Source organism: Rhinatrema bivittatum, chromosome 3, assembly GCF_901001135.1.
Source record: "Rhinatrema bivittatum chromosome 3, aRhiBiv1.1, whole genome shotgun sequence".
Taxonomy (NCBI): Eukaryota; Metazoa; Chordata; class Amphibia; order Gymnophiona; family Rhinatrematidae; genus Rhinatrema; species Rhinatrema bivittatum.
In genome coordinates, this window is record NC_042617.1 from 52643648 (window position 1) to 52656449 (window position 12802).

General features: G+C 46.0%; 1 protein-coding gene across 4 annotated transcripts in view; it reads right to left on the reverse strand.

Moving 5' to 3' along the window:
• Nucleotides 1-12082, reverse strand: part of LOC115086842 (putative deoxyribonuclease tatdn3-A) — a 38413-nt gene extending 26331 nt beyond the window's left edge. The window contains exons 1-8 of one of the 4 annotated variants that reach the window (XM_029593230.1): nucleotides 10536-11293; nucleotides 10103-10135; nucleotides 8872-8945; nucleotides 6468-6549; nucleotides 4953-5015; nucleotides 1249-1358; nucleotides 700-755; nucleotides 168-280 (exon numbers count right to left, since the gene is read on the reverse strand). In XM_029593230.1, coding sequence (XP_029449090.1) covers nucleotides 168-280; nucleotides 700-755; nucleotides 1249-1358; nucleotides 4953-5015; nucleotides 6468-6549; nucleotides 8872-8945; nucleotides 10103-10135; nucleotides 10536-10667 — 663 coding nt within the window. In that variant the 5' untranslated portion in view covers nucleotides 10668-11293. The other 3 variants (XM_029593227.1, XM_029593229.1, XM_029593228.1) reach the window with 3 other exon arrangements.
• Nucleotides 12083-12802: the final 720 nt, after the last annotated feature.

The following is a 12802-nucleotide window of genomic DNA, read 5'->3' on the forward strand; positions in this document are numbered from 1 at the left end:
TCTGGGAATAAAAGCTGCAGAGTCCTTCTCCCACACCAGTAAATCACAAACACACATGTGCGTTTGTATAGAATGAACTTTGTCTTCCTTCCTCCCTCATGCCAGTAACAGCCCTGGTCTGGTCCAGTCTGCTAAGTTACAATTGTACAAACTTCCCCAGAACATACTTGGTCATTTCTTGCGACAGCTGGAGGAAAGGAGAAGAAATAGCCAGCCTGCACACCTTCCAGGGCTGCGGAGAGCCTGCCAGCAAAGTTATGAAGCAGAACGTTCTGGACACCTGGAATAAAGACACAAGCAAACAGGCTGTAGGCTGCACCTTCCTAATTAAATATCCTCACACACGTCTGACAAGCTTGCCAGTCCCGACAGCTCAGGACGAGGTTACCCATATGTACAAGCCATTTACTGGCTGCATGAAATCTATCCTGTATTAAAAAGTCGTTCCACTTGCCCGAGTCAGAACTATGAGTTTTATCGTTCTCTTGTTTGCATTAAGCCTGCTTACAATTGTATTCACTATTTCTAAAAAACAAAACAAAACATGGCGAGTGCTGTATTTCTGTTACACCTGCTTACACGTAATTTAGGCAAAACACAAACCAAAGTGGTCAGTGCAAGCCTGGAAGAACGTCTGAGATGAAATCCCAATTCCAGGCAAAAAAAAAACCAAACAATAGTGCTAGGCAGCTATCTTACCCTGCTCCTTAAGGAAAGAGATCGTCTGTCTCCCAGCAGAACGGGAATGGACGTTCCTGCAAAATGCAAACATACACTCCACTAAAGCAGACAGGTCTCACTTATTTCTGCTGCCATTTTAAATATTATTTTTGTATTATGCAAGAGAAGCCAAAAAAAAAAATAATAATAATAGCTCCGGCTTCTCAGTCGGTGACAAATATTTAAACAGAGAAAGAAACTTCCCTGACAATAACTTAATTTATTCATCTGCAAACATACCCACATAAAAGAAGAAGAACGGGGAAACCTGTGTGGCAACAATGCAGATTCATGGCGAAAAAGTCATTCCATCATGAAAGACCCTGTGGCAGCAGATGGACAAAGCTCAGGAGAGTCAATGCAGCCAGGATCTGTCTGAAGACAGTTCTTTTGTGTCATCAGATTTAAAAGCTCCATGTTCATTTTGTAATAAGTAAATAAATAAGCAAGCTAAAACAGGATTCCCTGCATTACAGGGTCAAAATCTTAGCACCCAAAGTTACAGGCCGCCTCGGGCTTTGGACTCACACAGGCAGACCGAATCGTTTTGCTGCGTCCAGCTGCATCCTGAAAACTCTCTTCTGCTCTTCCCGTTCCTGCCACGTGGAGGCCAGCCAAGGTGTGAAGTCTAGGCCGATCTGCGAAGAGGAGCAGGCAGAGGATCAGGGCTGGCCGAAAGCTGCATGCTTTATCGCCTCCGGCCATAGAGGCCCAGGTTTATGCACAGGCAACTGCTTAGGGCGCCAAATTTTGAAGGCGCCAAATTCCCAAGCCTAAGAGAAGCCTTCTTTCCAGGGCCGGTGCTTCCATTGGGCAAACTAGGCGGTTGCCTAGAGCACCATAACTTTGGGGAGGCCGCAGAATCCCACCAGCACAGGGCAGAGGAGTGCTATGCAAGAGCCAATACTGCCAAAGAAAGGTGTCCTGTGCTGGAGCTGCCACCAACTGGGGGAAGGGGTTAGGGCACCAAATACTCTTGCACCAACCCTGCTTCTCTCACTTATTTTAGGGCCATGCCCCACTGCGACTTCAAAAAGGCACCACCATGGCACGCTGGTCGAACAACCCTCCCCTGCTTTGTAATCTCTGGTGGTAACATCTCCGAGCTCCTAGGAAGGAACCCTGCCCTCATCCTATGGGCACCAAAATCTTAAATCCAGGCCTGCAACCACCAACATGCAAAAGCTCCAATGCAGCCTTGCAAAGTAGCTGGTGAAAAGGTCAGCCGCATGGCGAGGGCTCTCCTAGAACTGGAATCCTAGCCAGGAGGAGGGAGAGCTTGTTAAATTATTCCCTACAGAATTACTGCATGCATGCATGACACGGCTTCCCTCCTTTCACCTGCAGTAACATTTAGGGGTTAAGAAAAGGAATTATCCAGCCATGGAAATGAGCATTCCCCCATCCCCACCAGATCCTTTAGTACATTTGGCCCTTAATTCTATTAGAGGATCCTATCTAGACAGCCCGTGGTGCTCATAACATGGCAGATTGGCACAGGAGGAATGTCGGGGACGGTTATGCTGCACTTTGAGAAGAGAAGCTTCTCAGCAGAGTCTCCTGGGCGTCCCTGGCTATTTTATTTTAAAGTGCAATTTTGCTCTGCCCTGGTCTTGAAAATGACAAAAGAGAGAGCGTCCAGGAAGCAGAGTGCAGGGCGGGGGCTGGAATTATTTTCTTTTTTAAATAGTTGCCAAAAGGAAAATTATAGGGTCATTCTCTATTGTGCGATGTGCCAGTATCGCGTGCAGTAGGGCTTTTTCGCATGGGATACTGGCGCATCACGGCGGTAATATTAAAATTAGGGGAAGGGGCGGGTGGGGTTTGGGCGGAGTTATCTCCCGGCAGCACCGCGGGAAAAAACTACACCTTTTTCTGTGGCGCTATGGGGGCTATAGTGTGCAGTGCATATATAGCAGAATGATGAATCTAGGGGTATGTTTGGTGGCAAATATACAGAAACTGAGCCCAGAAAAGTCACAGGGCCCACAGATCCACGTGTCCCATAAACAAACGCGTACATGCGGGACCCCACAGAAGGTATTTCAAAAAACGTTTACAGCGTTTAAAAAGAGACACACACACCTGTTCTCTGAAGGCAAAGGGAATGCAAGCTCCAGCCAGGGGATCTTTTAAGGGTCCTCAAGGTCCAGTTAGCGATATGTAAGGTTAAAAGGAAGATCCTCCTGTGCTGGCCTCTTTGTCCAGGATTTATACTCATCACTGTCCTCGGGAACATTATGTACAGAAGAACAGGCTGATGGCCGGAACTAATAGCTGCCTCTCTTTACCAGAACTGTGCTGATATTCCCTGCTCTACACTCATGAGCTGCAGGTTCCATTTGTTCTCCCTTGTACATCAGATGGAAAAGAGTTTGTCTTTTACAAAGAAACTGCCTATCTCTTTGTCCCGAACAACCTACCTACACATGGTGAGTTTTAATATTCACCTCCCGTCACTTACAACATGTACTGCTAGCTCATTACTATTATTATTATTATTTTTCACTGCAGCTCCCCAGCAATTCACATGAACCGCCATATTCAGAAGGATATCAAATAATAGGATTTCACTGGGTCAGTGGGGTGAGGTCATTAGTAAAATGTTTTCCACATTCTCACTATAAAAATTGTTTCAACTCCTTCTGGCTGGTTCACGCAGTGGAAATGATGTTATCTGTAACACCATCACCAACTGGACCAATCTGATACGGCGATTGCCTTCTTGGTAGATCCCAAATTTTATGGGAAATTGCATCAAGAATCTCAACGAGAACAACACATACAGAAAAAAAAAACAAAAAACGGTTGAATTTGAATAAGTTTACGACCAGTGAGCAGCAGTGTAAGCATCGGGGTTTTCAACTTTAGCTCCTGATTATTGGTGCATTCTTCATAAACAAACATTCATAATTCAATCACCTATAATCAAACAAAAAAAAAAAAAAGCTAAACATCTTTCAGGTCCAGGGATGAAGGGAAAGCTGCTATTTGGAAGTGTGATATCCCAAAGCTAACAGCAGGCAAGGCAAGTCTGAAGGTTTCCAACAAAAGCAGAGATGAACGCCTTCTGCCTGAGTTGTCCACCTTCCCTTTGGGTTGAGCTCTCAAGTACTGTTGGCCGGCAGGACTTGAACAGGACTAGGCAGGAACCCAAGGGAGTACTGGAATTCAGGACAATACAGGACTTGATCAGAAGGAAACATACCTACTAGGACCAAAACCTGGAGATGCAAAGGACCACTACAGGAGGAATGGATTGACAAAATAGATGCTGGGGTAGCAAGGATTACAACAGAAAAGTCAGAAAACATAAAGGCAAAGATTGGAAAAACAAAGGCAAGCAGAAAGCCTGTCATCAAGCACAGCAAGACAATCAGGAAGCAAGACTCCAACAATGAGGATCAACATGGGATCAATCTCTGGCTACCTGCAGACTGGAAGCCTGGAAATATGTGTGTGTCCAGACAGGAACAAGATGGCCACCTACAGGAAGTGGGAGTCAGAGAGCTAACCCGGGAGGACTAATCAGGGCCTTACAGAGGCTCTTCTTCTGTTGAGGCCTCACATTACTACTGTGGTAGATCTGGTCAGCCAGCAGTCAGGGTGAGGGTACACACCTCCAACCCTCGGGTTGTCCAAAACAGAGAGATCAGAGCTTTCTTTTAATGCAAGTTATATAGCAATTAGAAAACAGAGCTTTTAATAATTTTAAAATATCACTTTCAAAAGGATTACTTCCAGCAAGCCACCTGTTTTTCTACACACTGTGATCTTAGTGACACTGAAGCTCTTTAAAGCCAACACTCAGAGAGAGGAATAAACGAGCTTATTAAGCTGAAATGTCAGTGAAGTAGTGAACTCACCATCTCCGATGATATCTGAGATAGATACAACAGACGTCTGACTGAGGAATGGTCTGGACATTAGCAAACTGTTACTTCTGGTTGCCATATGGATTGTTTGCAAGCTGCGAAATCTTGCATTGGACTAACATCAAAATTAACCAAAGACGTGTCTCAAAATCTCTGCAACAGCATCACTAAGTCTAGCTATTCAATTTTAGGAGGATAATGTGTTTTTGTGGCAGGCTGCTGTGTGGCAGTGTGTTTACCCAGAACATCAAGGGGAAAAAAACTTTAAAATAATTGATAGAAATACAGTTTTTTTTTTCCATCCATGTCTTTAACCAGGGTAGAATGTTTATTGATGAAAAAGAGAAGGGATTTCACCTCTCCAATGGCCACTAGTTTGTCTTTAAACTTCTCAAACACTGGTAAGACCGGCTCCAGATCCTGTAAGACATTATACACAGCTCAGGTCAGTGGATAAAGTATAATTATTTGGTTCGGAGGAGCTAAAATAACATGGTAAGTTAGCAAGCAAACCTACTGTATAAATATTACAGGAAAGTCATGGGGAGCTGTCATTGCACGCTTCCCTATTGCTAACCCAAAATAAACACCCGCCAGCCTGAAATGCTACATTAGAGCAGCTTTCAGGGAGAAAGCCCTCTAACATCAGATTTTTTTTTCCCCCCTGTGATTTGGGTGCAGGGCTTGAGGGCATCTTGCCTCCGGTTGCTCTGAAACCCCCGCCCCCACGGAGCCCAGCGGAGGTGCAGTGGTGGCGAGTGGCTCCCCGACAGGCTCAAGGAAAATAATTCAAAAAGTTCTTCTTTTTAGGGTACAGAGTGTTAGGTCTAAGGAAAGGACATCTTTGTGGAACATTTTAAACCCGGCCTTTTCAGTCCATCGAAAGCCTCTTTAAGATGAACAGGGGGGCAGCAGGGGAGGAGGAATCAGATAAGGCGACATGTGGAGGAAGAGGGGAGTGAGAGGCAAAGAGGAGAAAGGGGGGGCAGTGGGAAGGAGGAGAGCTAGACCATTTACTATAACAAGCACAGCTGTTGCTCGCCTTTTACGTAGCTTTCCTCTTGTTATTGCTACAGGTAAGTGGGAAGAGACATTGCCATTGGGGCCAGCGCAATATACTGTGCATTAAAACTGGGAGCTGAAATTCCATGCACAGTTTTTTAATGCACATGCAAAAAAAAAAATGTAACTCAATGAAGAAAGCTTTTGGTTTTCTAATGCACTGGGAGGTTAAAAAAAAAAGAAGCTAACCCAAACATGTGTGCAGAAGACCTGTTTAGTGTAATATATGATTTTTTTTGTGCACAAAATATGCTTTCTGCAGTGTCCTTTGTGCATAAAGTATGATTTATGCACACAAAACACAATCCATATTCTCTACACCTAAAACCTGCTTTCTGCCCATAAAACTTGATTTGTGCACAAACTGCATAAAATCCAAGCACAGAACCCCTGCACCACAAACTCTGGGTTCAGCCACATTGACTAACATTAGCCTAAGTAACTTTAGACCAGCTCTGGCCAGAAATTACATCTACAACATTGAGACATCATGAATTAAGCCTACACGCCTCTCTGTAGGGATAATACCTTCATTAAGATGGGGTTTAATGGAGAAGCACTAATTTGCACAAGTTTGTGCACACATTGTTTGCATGCAAAACTTCTTCCTGCATCGCGAGGAAAGTCTGCACAGAAAACTGTGTGCACAGTAGTGAGTAAAACCGTGCGCACAGCCCAGTGCACCTCGTTACATTGGGCCCTGTGTAAGGGTTGCTGTAAGAAAGCTTAGCAAATAGCTCGGCAAAGCCTCGAAAAACAACAGTAAACATTTCCAAACCCAGCAGGGCGTGCTCTGGTGGGATCCCTTACCTGCAGGCTCACACTGTGATGTCCCTGTTCAGTGCTCTGAACCGGGTGAATCCCGAAGCACGGCATGACAAAGTCTGCGTACCTTTGAACACAATAAAGAGAGGAGCGATGCTAGTTTCACTCAGCCAGGCACCAGGGTGTCCCATCCTCTTATGGTGCGTAAAGTGTGCTTTGGTGCAGGGAACTGATCCGCTGTGTGACTAACAGCAGTGGTGTGTGCTTCTCTCAGCTACAGCTACCTGTACACAACGTCGGGATTGCTTGTTCAAAAGCAGAAGCACAGTCAGCTGTGTCTCTTATGTTTAAGACACCTTGGGTCCGATTCATTGACAGGTTCAGAACGGAAGAACATCTTTGATAAACCCATCCCATCAGTCTGTAGGCAGAAGAAAGAACAGGGCCAGGAGACGGCAGCAAGCACATTGTTAAGAGAGGGCATTCCCGTGTCCTTCCTCTCCCCAGGCTAGGGGATGTTTCACAATATTTTTTGGCCTGAATTCGGAGGGGCACTGGCTGGGGTTAGCCTGGCTCGGTATCAATGCTGAATGCAATCATGCGGGAGATCTGGGTTTGCTTCCCAAGTCGAGTTTCTGATCCTTGGGCTGACCAGAGCTGGTACTGCTGTGGAGGAAAGGAGAGGAGCGAGCCTCAGCCGTTGCACTGCTTAGTGGGCAGACTCGGGGTTGCCCTTGTGCTGGGCTCCAAAGGGAACACCAGTCTTTGACCCCTGGCTGAGGACTGTCCTCGTGATGGCTCAGCTAGACAGGAGGAGGAAAGACGGTTAAACATGGGGGAAAATCCTGGGGGGTTGCAAATGAAGGCTTATGGTGCCTTAGTCCTGTAGAAGCCAGCTGCGAGGCCGGCCCAGTGGCTTAGCAGGCAAGTGCTGTGTACCACTATGCAGAAGTTCCCCGGCTCAATCCCCGAGTCAGATCTTCCACTCCTCGGGGTCAGCTGGGGCTGGGGATGCTGCAGAGGTAGCATTCACAAGCCCTGGGAGGGTGAGTAGTCATGGTCATTGCTTAAGGGTGACATCTAGTGGCCAGATTCAGTACCCAGGAGTCCTGGTGCATGGCCCCCCCAGCCCAGAATCATAGTGAGAACCAGACTTGGTATGTTGACAGAGGAGGAAAACTAGAAAATTCACCCTAGGCTGGAATATAAAAATGTAAAAATAAATTCATTCCAGTGATCCCAGGATCTCGCTAGCAAGGACACAAGTGCTGCACCTCTTGCCTGAGCATTAGGACAGCGGAGCAGGAAGCAGCTGCGGCGGTCCGGTCACGCCAGCATAGAGATGCAGCAGTAGAGGTAGGACGGCAGGCAGGTGGGGAGGTGGAGATGCTGCGGCCGTTTCGGGCCTCTCACCCTTGTCAGGTCCTTTTCCACGAGTAAATACAATAAAATCCCCAGCTGGTTGTGAATGAAGGCCCACGGAGCCAGGTCCCTGCTCTGGTTCCCACTGAGCTGGAAGTACAAGGAAGTGAGAGGAAACTGCAGGCTTGAACCCAAGAAAGAAGCCGTGCCAGTGAGCAAAGTCTCTGGGCAGTTGCAGTTTGCCGTCCTGCCCTCAGGAAAGCCCTTTAGATGGGGGAGATTAGAGGCACCAGGTACTGGAGTTTCTCGTGTCAGTGGGTGGCTTATGGGAGAACACACACTTTACTCAGGACTGTATTCGATAATTTAATGGACAAGCATAACACAGGCAGACCGCACCACAAGCCCTCCCCTTTCCCAATAAATACTGGGACATCTGTTTCAATCCAAAGTTTATTCATTCCAACATAACCTAACACATTATCTCTAATCTTGACAGAACCAAAAACAGTGGAATTATATGGGCCACAGCTTTAAATGAACTAAAGTACTCACTTAACCACGCACCGCCAAGGAGACTTGTTTATACTGTATTTACCTCCTTGGGGGCTGTTTGAAATGGATTAACACCTATACCCATCACCAGCCCATGTGCCCCCTATCTAATGGCACCTGAGCGTCCCCATTTTATCATCTTTCTTTTTGGCTGGTGAGCTGCCGCCTCTTTAGCTCTCACAAAACCCCACCCCTAGCTCCTGGAGTATGAAATGGTTTTAGGCTACTTAACCAGGATGGCGGGTGTGGGGGGAGGGTAAAACCTCTGTTGCCTTCCTGCCTCTTGCCTGCTGCTGCTTATATTTGTCTGCCCACCCCCTGACCTGGACCTTTTATCACCTTTTCTGTCTCTCCCACTCCTTACCTGTTGTGACCAACTGGGACCCCTCTTTTAAATAAAAATCAGGCATGGGGAGGTCAAGAGCGGCGGCTGGCTTATGCGCCCATGGCCACCGCACTTGAAAAGGTGACTAAAGAACGCACCCTGCGCTCCTTTTCTCCTATCGCAAGGCGCTCAAGAGTGACCGCAAACCTTTCAGAGAGATGGATGAGCCGTTCAAACTCATTCGCATGTTCTGTCACTGACACAAGGGCTTTGACGCCTGCCTGAAAGTAAAAAAAAAATGAAAGCAGCTGCATTACTACAGGTCCTTGCCCGTGTTGTTATGAATTTCACTCAAGAGGCAGGGTCAAGCCTGGTCTACCCCCCCCCCCCCCCCACAAGGCCCGGCGCCATGGCCTCCGATTCACGCATGGTGGGCCAGTCTGGTAGCAGCGTAGCACGACACAACGTGCTCTGGCGCTGAGGAATTTTGTTCCAAGAATTCCAAAGGAGGCTTTGAAAAGCTATAACAATGCAACTGAAAGTGAGAGTTTTTATTTTATTTTCCAGTTCTGTGACTTGTATTGCCTATTTCATCTCATTTATTCAAATTTGATATCCTGCCTTTCACTGCAGGCAGGCATCAAAGCGGGTTACATAAACACATAAATGCAGAAAACAAAAATTACAAAGAGCAAACATTAACACAAACCAACAAAAATCAAATTCAAAATGCAAACCTTTAAATTCTTAAATCCCTCCCTGATTCACAGCAAGTCCTATTCTCTTACCAGCGAAACATTTAGTTCTCGTTTCCGAATACCTCACTAAAATGCCAAGCTTTATTCGTATTGTTTTCACTATTTATATATTTTTATGTGCACCACCATGAGTATTTCAGTGGAGCATCCACTGGTGGTGCTCATACAAATGAATAAGTAAAGATGATACTTGGAACAAAAAAGTAAAACCATCCAACTGGGACAGAAAACGAGCCCTGAGAACTCAGGTCCCAGACCATGCAAAGGGGAAACATGCTTTGTACAGACTGGAGCTCCTTCTCACTTAACCTGGCAACACATTGATAAATAAAAGACAGGACTACAGCCGTCGAGCAACCAGCGTGCACTCCCAGAAGGAGATCCTGAAAGACTGGAAGTGTGACCAGAATAAAAAAAAAAAAAAAAAGGTGCACAGTCTAAAACCCCAGAACAGTACAATATATTGGGACTACGAAGAAGACCTAGGAATCAGCCTCCGAGTCGAGAAGCAGGTACATGGGCTGTCCGGGGGATTCCAGCGAGTACTTAACTGCTGCTTGAGCTGCGCAACTGCTTGGCGAAGGCCTAAGCACCCTTAAAAACCAGCAGCCCCTCGAAAACCCCAGCCATAACCAAAACTCCGGCGAGAGAGAATTACAGCTATCGGGGGTCACGCTCACCTGTCTTGATTTTTCGATGATGGCATCTACATCCTGAAAAAAGAAGTTTTTGTTAACGATGAAACATCTGTAGGTCCCATCCAATTGTCCAACTCTCCACTAAAAACTGGGGGAAGAGCTGCCTCCGTGCCTGCAGCTCAATAAACGAGGGACCCAGTTTCGGAGAAAAATTTCAGATTCAGTTTTGGGGCCGGCGGGGGCAAGGGTGGCGCGGGAGCTGCAGGGACCACGCAGGAAGAAATAACAGGGGGAAAAGGGGAAAATAAAATATTTCAAAGATGCACTTCATGTTTACCCAAATAACAACCCCCCATCATTTTCCTTTGTGTATGGTCTGATGTGATCTACCGTGAGCAGGGGATATGCGCAGAATATATATTTTTTAAATAAACAAGGTAAAATGAAGTGATGTTTCTTTAGAAGAATTTTTTACCTTTATACAAAGGTTCTTGCACCTGCAAACGTAGCCAACCACACACCAGTTGACAAACAAATCCTGGATGTACTTTGGAAGTCTTGCATTTGGCTCTTGCCCCATAGCTGGCAGAGAGGGCATTAATTTCATTTAACAGCCTAACAAACGCTGCTGATGCTGAGCACAGCTTCAGCTCATAAGTTCATATACTCCAAAAGATGACCAGGACTCGCTCAAGGAAATACAAAAAGAAGACTACACTGTATTTCAATTCAGAATAAAAGTGATATTTCACAGTTAAAAAAGTCAGTGACTTCTATGTCTTTACTTGATAGTTGATTTTTGTAGTGGCTGTAGTTATTGTTGCTATGTAATCACTTTGATTGCTTTCAGAAAGAGGGCATACCTAAACAGATAAATACATATATTTTTCTACATGGTATACTTTGAATTTGTGTATAGTTCAAATATTGTTTAAAATCAATGTGATTTTCAATAAAATACATTGGCTTAGTTTACATTGCAAGATACGTAAAACTTTATGCGAAATTATGCAGAATTGCCATAGAATTTGCTAACTCCTGCACAAACATCTGCTGCAGAAAATCAGGGCCTGGAGATATATAACAAGGCTCCTGTTGTCTACTCAGCTTCGGAGTGCCAATCTAGTGCTACATAAAGGAACTTGCAGCAGTAGACGTCAAAAACAGAAAAGAAAAAAAAAACATCCAAATGCTGTGTAGATGCCTCCTCCCCTGTAGGATCTCAGCCCTGCCCACGCCGGCGTCCTCACCTGCAGGAACTCTGCTGCTGTCATGTGGCAGTGACAATCAATGAAGCCTGATGCCATTCTCAGCAAAGAGGAGCGATACTGCCTGGGAGCAAAGAACTTCCTTCCTGCCTTTTTTTTTCAACATACTTTATTAGAACTAAATGTTATGCACAGGACAGAATAGTACAACCCCGTGCCTTACAGACATGCAGGCTGCAAGATAAACACTGTGGGATACAAAATATGAGCATAAGCAAACTGTAGTGCAGCTCTGCACTTATATTAGGATTAGATCATATTAGCCAGTGGAGGAATAAGATCCGCACCAAGAGCTCGATATTCAAAGAGTTTTTGTCCGGATAATGTTTCAGTTAGCCTGACAAACTCCATGGTTTGACTATCTGCCCTTAAATTTTATCCGGCTAAGTGATTGCACAGATAACATTTATCTGGATAAATTGGAAGTATTCTGCGGCAGAGTTAACTTAGCAGCATAACTTATCTGTCTTTTTTTTTTAATTTATATTTTATTGTTATTATCAAATTACAATACATGTAATAAAAATCAGAAATACAAGAGAACATTTATCTCTAATAAAAAGAAAGAAATCTCTTACTCATATAGCTCACATAACATGGGGGTAAAGCAGGGCCGGTGCAAGGCATTAAGCGCCCTAGGCAAACCTTCTGCCTTGCGCCCCCCGGTCCAGTCCCTGGCTCCGACCACATTCACTCAGACAGACTCTGAGTTCCCTCCGCGCAGCCTGCCTCCGTTCCCTCTGCGTCACCCCACCTTCCCCTATCTACCCCACCCCCCAGCCCTACCTAAATCCCCCCTATCTTTTGTTGTGCAGGTTACGCCTGCTTGAAGCAGGCGTAACCTGTGCGCACCGCCTCGGCATCCGCCGGCACAGGCCACAGTGCCGGGGGACTCGGGACCGCCCTCCCGCCCCGCCCCAAACCATCACCACGCCCCAGGACCCGCCCCAGACAAGCCCCCCAGGACACACCCCCAGACTGCCAACACCCCCCCCAGACACGCCCCCTCCCGCCCATTTTACGAAGCCCCCGGACTTACATGCTTCCCCGGGCTTTGCGCGCGCAGGACTTTTAAAATCTAACCCTTAGGTTCCTTGTTTCAGTCACACACGCACCCTTACACAGGTTCTCTCCCTCTCTCTCACTAATATTATTGCTTTCTTGTACACATACAATCCCTTTTCTCCACTTGCGGCCCGCCTAGTCTCTACTCTTGGCCGTGAGTGGGATGGACTCCGCTTGTGGTTCCACATGGTTGCTCTTTGCTGGCCCCTAATTGTTGGTGCCCTAGGCGATCACCTAGTTCGCCTATTGGGACACACAGGCCCTGTGGTAAAAGCAGGAGCAAGAAGAAAACAAAAAGAAATAACAAACACTTAGTAAATCTAAGGAGAGGAGGTCAATTTATCCTTTGTTAACTGCCCCTCTAACTCAAAATTCACCACATACAGATCCTAATTTATCTATTAAGAAG